The following is a 6,000-nucleotide window of genomic DNA, read 5'->3' as shown; positions in this document are numbered from 1 at the left end:
TAATAGCACAGTAAATATAAAATAAGCCTTATAAAATTTCAATGAACAGTGAAGTCATTTTGAATATCTGAACGTCCAAGTCAGTTACAAACTCTACCACCCTAGTAGCATGGTTGAGGGAAAGCTCAGTCATTAAGGAAAAAAAAGAAAACACAAGTAGTGCATTAACTCAACACAATGGCATTAGCATCCCACCATTCACACACACACACGTTTTATACAATACAGTGCATTTTGTATGCCAGCTGACATTAGGGTTTTATGTGCATTCAATAAATATTACATAAACCAATCTTTTTGGCATAATCTACGATTCAGTTGGGGGGTGAACGGCATCACCTGCTTTCAGAAGGAAAACGGATCTTCCAATATTCAAAATACAATTTACATTCTAACAAACTAAAAATATTCAAGCACCATTTAAAGTCTTTACTATAAATGTTTGAGGGCATTTACAAGTAAAAGAATACAAGAGAAGGGTTTTTTTGTACAATCAACAAACGAGAGTAATTGAAAAACTGGAGTAAAATTATTGGTATGAAGGAATTAATTTGCAATTTAATGGCACTCAGTCTTCCAAAAAGGATCTTGTAGTCATGACAGCCTTCCTTCTCTTCCTCTGGAAAAGCTATGACTAAGATTAGCAAGTCTCCACTTATGGTTATTACAGTTTAGGGAATTATTGGACTGCACGCATTTTTCTCCCCCCCCTTCAAAAGTAGCATCTATTCTGCCTGAAAATGGCACAACTGTATTGATGCATGACACACCTACTCTCATTTGCTGACTGTCATTTCAGTTGCTATCATTTTGTAATTCCAGCAAAAACAAATCCTTCTAGAACTTCAACAGAAGTACAAATGAACAGAAATTTGAAATAATACAAAGGCAAAGGCATCATGATAGAAAAGTCATGAAGTTACTGGTATTGTTTTGAGTAATTCATTATACAGCTGATAACAGCAATGGTACTGCTTATCCTAGGTATAATGCTTCTGCTCATCTGTTTTCTAGTTGTCTCAGTTTTGTCAGACTGTCCACTTACATGAACAACATTAATATTTGCCTTCTAACTTCATCTGACTAATTTTTTTACCCCTTTCCACGTGTGATGAGCTCCCCACATAGTGGAGGCAAGGAGGGCTATCTCTGATGCCTTTGACTTTGTTTTGCTCATCAGTGGTGCACACTGATTGCTGGAGATCTCTTAGCTTATTTAAAATTATGCTGAAGATTTAATTAGTGCAAGAACATATTGAAAAATGCCAGATAAAATATTGGTTCCTCATCTAAGATCACAGTGTGGTTTTTTACTGTTATCTTTATAAACTGCAGGGAGAGAAGACAGCAGATTGCGCCATGCAGTCAAGATGAGTTTTCTTCCACCCACCCCTTATAAACGTTGCTTGATTTTAAATAAGGATTCAGACACATGATTGTTCTACCACAGCTTAACGTGTTATCACACATCAAGTGAGTTGTGGTAACTGACCATATGGATGTGGCTGCCGGGAGCTTAGAACAATATAAAATGAAGTAGTTTAGATCTCTTCTGGTAAGGTTTAGCTAGCACATTTTGCCTCACAGTTGCAAAGTCAATTACCGTAACTCAGCTGACGTGCTTGGTTGCGTCTCTGAATCTTGACAAAGTTATAACGTAAAAACTCAAATGCACTGTACCAGCTTCTGACCAGTACACAACAACACCCTACTCAGTTGCGCAGTTGTGTAACATAATCATTCAGCTGCCCAAACCCAAATTTGATTTCACAAGTATTGAGTGCTTTATTACAGCAACCTGAAGCATTCAAACAAATGGAACATCACCTTTATAATACAGAATATCATATGCCTAAAAGTACCAGTATGATTTTCAGTTGCAAGTCTTGTGTTCTTCAACCTACAGCAAATATTTCCTGACCAAAATAAAAAGAATACAGTGTATAGTTTTTCAGGATCTGGCATCTGCTGTTTTATACAGGCTGGTTTATTAACAGTGTGCAAATAAACCTTTACTGAAGAGCTAATTGATTAATTATTTTTCAGCTAACTTTGAACTGGGGCACAAAGTACCTTCTGTGCTGTAAACATCATGAATTCTTCACAAATTGGAAGCTGAAAAGGCCTAAGGAACTGGGTACAAACTCTTCTCATACACAACCATGGCTGAGCTCAAGCCTTCCAAACAGAATTTGGAGTAGTCTGTGTTTGGCATATGTCACTGTCCTGCTGCAGAGCACAGGCTTAGAAGATCGTTGTATATAAAAGCATACTTTTAGCTTTGAAACACGACGGCCTAATGAAAGCATGCAGCAGTATTTTCATCCATAATACGGTAGAATTCATTCTTAGTTTATTACCAGTGTTGACACAGCCAGGTGAGCACTGTACAAGCAAAAAGGATTGTAAAAAACTACCTCTGATTAAACTCTCTGTAACACTCATACAGTATCTCATTTAGTCACCTTAGGTTACTATTTCAAACAGCAAGTTTTGTGGACATAAGTTACCCTGAAAAAAAGCAGCAATTACAAATACCCTTCTCCTTGTTTTTTTATACGTTGCAAATTTTATCCTTGCATTTACCTGTCTTCTTTTTCAGTAGCTTACAATCTAGAAGCACAGGGAGCCTTTGTTTTCCAGCTAGCTGCGGCCAGGTTAAGTCAGCTCTGGCTCTTCAGTTTTTCTGGTTAAGTGTAACATTTCACACCATTACTAAGAGTCCTATAATTTTTTTAAAAAAAAAAAAAAACAAAACAAAAAAAACAACAACAGTTTGTGGTTTGTTTTTTTTTCAGAGCCACTAAGCAGTAACTATAACCACAGGACTAAACACCAGTAGTTATTTGCCTTCCTGTATACATTCTTCCCAAAATTAATCCTTTTACATTTTCAGGTTTCATTTTCTGCTTTGCTCACAGCAATGGGATAAGAAAGAACTTCACCCTTTATTTATTTTCAGTGTAGCACAAGCAGAAACATCTTAACACTTTACTCCCACCCCTTGCAATATGAAGACTGTTGACTGGCAAAGGCCGGGCAGATGGACTGAAAGGTTCCCCATGTTTCCTTCTACAGCTGACGGCTTGAGAGCCTGTTTTCAACCCAATGCAGCCCCTTCCTGATTTTCAGGTTTATCGTGGCATTTCACACTGCTCACAGCGATTCAGTGCTGGGTGATTTAGAAAGGTGCAGCTATCACAATTCCATGGAGCCCCTTCAAAGTCTTCATCTCTTGGCTGAGTCCGTGGAGTCTGTTTGGAGCTGGTTTGATGCTCTAAAAAAAGCCAAAGGAAAACATTTTTTCTTATTTCAGAAGAGAAGGATGATAGGCAAGATCATACTACTGGTTTGTCACCTCATTAGACATTCTATCTTCAAATGAACATGTAAACCTTTCCACTTAGGTAACATTAAGGGTCTTTTGCTAAAGCACTTCTAATACAATTTGTGAAATGTGAATATTTAAAAGTATTTCACTTCTGTAAAGAGTCACTTAACCATAGTACCTTAAAAACAAAAAGTGCAGTCACCGCTTTAAGTCACTAATACTGCTATAGGTTTAATAGCTTAAAACGTACTAGAAGTTTGTTACTGGCACCGCAACACCATCCTGCTAAGGAATGACTTCATAGATTTGCGTACAGTACACTATTTCCAAATTCTAAATTCCAATAACCCTACTTTACCTGAAGTGAAAGACTACTTCTAACTTCGTTCATTCGAACAGTCTGACAGATGATATATTTTCTGCATCTTTTTCTAGCATTTATCCAGGCTGACGAAAATACAATATAAAAATAAAATGGTAGGCCTGTTTCAAAACAAGATGATTGTTTTTCTTCCTCATGGCTTTGCAGCAGGGATGTGTGTATGTGAAGCAGCACCTAAGTATGTTTTCATTCATAAAATGAGTATGTATGCAAATCATATGTTAGGTACTAACCCACACAGAGACTCGGTTTTCCGATGCCTCCTACCACCACTTCAAGACCACGGGTTATATAATATACTAGAAATGACAATACTCCTAGGATGTGGAAACAACATTTTACAAAATGTTAATATTCAAAACAACATTAGCACACATACCTAGAAGGTAAGGTTAAGATACCCATCTGCTAAACGAACATCTGTAGAAAAGCTTAATTGTAAGAGAATTTACGTTGTAAAAAAGGACTGCAATTTATAATTCAACGCGCACACATTGCTGTCATCTGCTAAGAAATCTAGCAGATGGCTGATGACAGAGTTAGTGCAAATAGTACTTAGGTTTGTCTTCAGAGACATACTTCAAGAAAATAAAAATAACCTCCTTGCTTAGATGTAAACCCTCTTCAGTCCAGAAGTTGTGTAGTCTCATTAACAGTGCTTGGCCTCAACAAATTCCTCCTAAGCAAAAATAAGTAGTGTGGGCAGCCCAGACCCTTATCTGCCCATATCTGTCTGTCTGCCCACGCCTTCCAACAGTTGAATATTAAGGAAATGGAATTTAAGAAAAAAAAAAAAAAAATATTTTGATGATTCTGTGTTAAATGCCAAGGTCAGATTACAGTACACCAGCCCTAAAACTGATCTCTAATAAGTTGACAGACAAAACTAGGAAGCTAGTTATAAAAGCTGTACAAATCCTTACCAGACACTATCTTTCCAACTGCCAAGTAAAATCACTTCTCTCATGCAACTTTTGCATGTTATTTTGCTTTGCAATAATAAATCAAATCAGCTAGTGTCATTAAGAGAATCTATTTGAGCATCACAAAATAGTAGTGCCTGAAATCAACCATATGACCACTGTAATTTAACATGAATCCAGGCAGCTGCCTTCATGCCATCGCTCACTCGCTGCTGCTGTCTTTCCTGGAACACATCCCAGTATTTTTGCATTTTTTTTTTTTTATCCACAAGCAGTAGTTCTGGGCCTTGTCTTTCTTTTAAATTTCTACATACTAAGCATTTTATTACATTGAAGGGTAAAATACTTGTTTCAAAAGAGGGGGGAAGTGTCCTTATATGAATTCAAAATTCATATTAAAAAAAACCCACCTTTGTACAAGTGCAAAAACCTTTGTGAAGTGCTTATCAGCAAGTAGAATTTATTTACAAAAACTGGATTTTCAAGCAGACTGTGATTACCAATTCATAAGGGACTTCTTTTCCACTAGCAATTTTAGTACACATTAGTTACAGCAAGAGGAGACACGAAATTGTAAGTCTTATCACACATTTTCAGAGAAAGAGATCACTGTTTTCTCTATATCACAGCACAGGATCCCAGACGGGCTATTTCAGCAGAAAGGTAACATTTGAAATCATTCTTTTAACAGATTTCAGGAAGTAGAAGGAAAAAAAAAAAAGTCCAAAAATACCTCAGATAACAGGTAGGATTCTGCTACAAAATCACCACTAAAAGTAGCGGAGTTTAGAGAGCTACTGAGCTACACGGCCACTAGGTGTCTGCTAACGGTGAGCTGAGTCACTCCGGGATGTACTGTCTGAATCTTCACTGGGCAAAAACTGAGACTAAATGGTTTAAGCTTCTGTGCTTAGGTAAAACTGGAGTGTTCTCAGCTGGATATGAATCCTAGATACTATACAATTAGCACAGAAAGTTTTAGAAATCAGTCATAAACTTCTACAACTGGACACTGTTATCTCTTTAGACCAATGTGAAGAAAAATGTTCTGTCTTGGTCCTTAAAATGTCTGAAGCTCTTGCTGTGCTAAAACTTCAGGGCTACTGTGAAATTCATACTCTGCACGACAAATAGGTAAAGTGTGACAAGTCAAGTTAAAATATAATTAAAATATAAATGCAAATTTTAAAGAGTTGCTGTGACCAATTAAACTTGCATAAAAGATGCTAACTAAACTATAAAATCCTAACAACACGTATTACAAGACAGCCAAACAAACCTGACATAGAGCTTTTAACCTAGAAGTATTTAAAAAAAACCCCGCGATTAGGAAGCTCAAGTTAACGCACAGAAGTTTGTATGCT

General features: G+C 36.8%; 1 protein-coding gene across 3 annotated transcripts in view; it reads right to left on the bottom strand.

The window, feature by feature from the left end:
• Nucleotides 1–408: 408 nt before the first annotated feature.
• TAB3 (TGF-beta activated kinase 1 (MAP3K7) binding protein 3) overlaps nt 409–6,000 on the bottom strand; it is a 49,452-nt gene continuing 43,860 nt past the window's right edge. For all 3 annotated transcript variants that reach the window (XM_074604231.1, XM_074604240.1, XM_074604250.1), the window contains one exon: nt 409–3,277. In XM_074604231.1, coding sequence (XP_074460332.1) covers nt 3,135–3,277 — 143 coding nt within the window. In that variant the 3' untranslated portion in view covers nt 409–3,134. The remainder of the gene's footprint in view (nt 3,278–6,000) is intronic.

The sequence above is a fragment of the Larus michahellis genome, chromosome 1 (genome assembly GCF_964199755.1).
Source record: "Larus michahellis chromosome 1, bLarMic1.1, whole genome shotgun sequence".
Taxonomy (NCBI): domain Eukaryota; kingdom Metazoa; phylum Chordata; class Aves; order Charadriiformes; family Laridae; genus Larus; species Larus michahellis.
The sequence above is the reverse complement of the archived record's forward strand: the minus strand, read 5'-3'. Positions and strand labels throughout refer to the sequence as shown.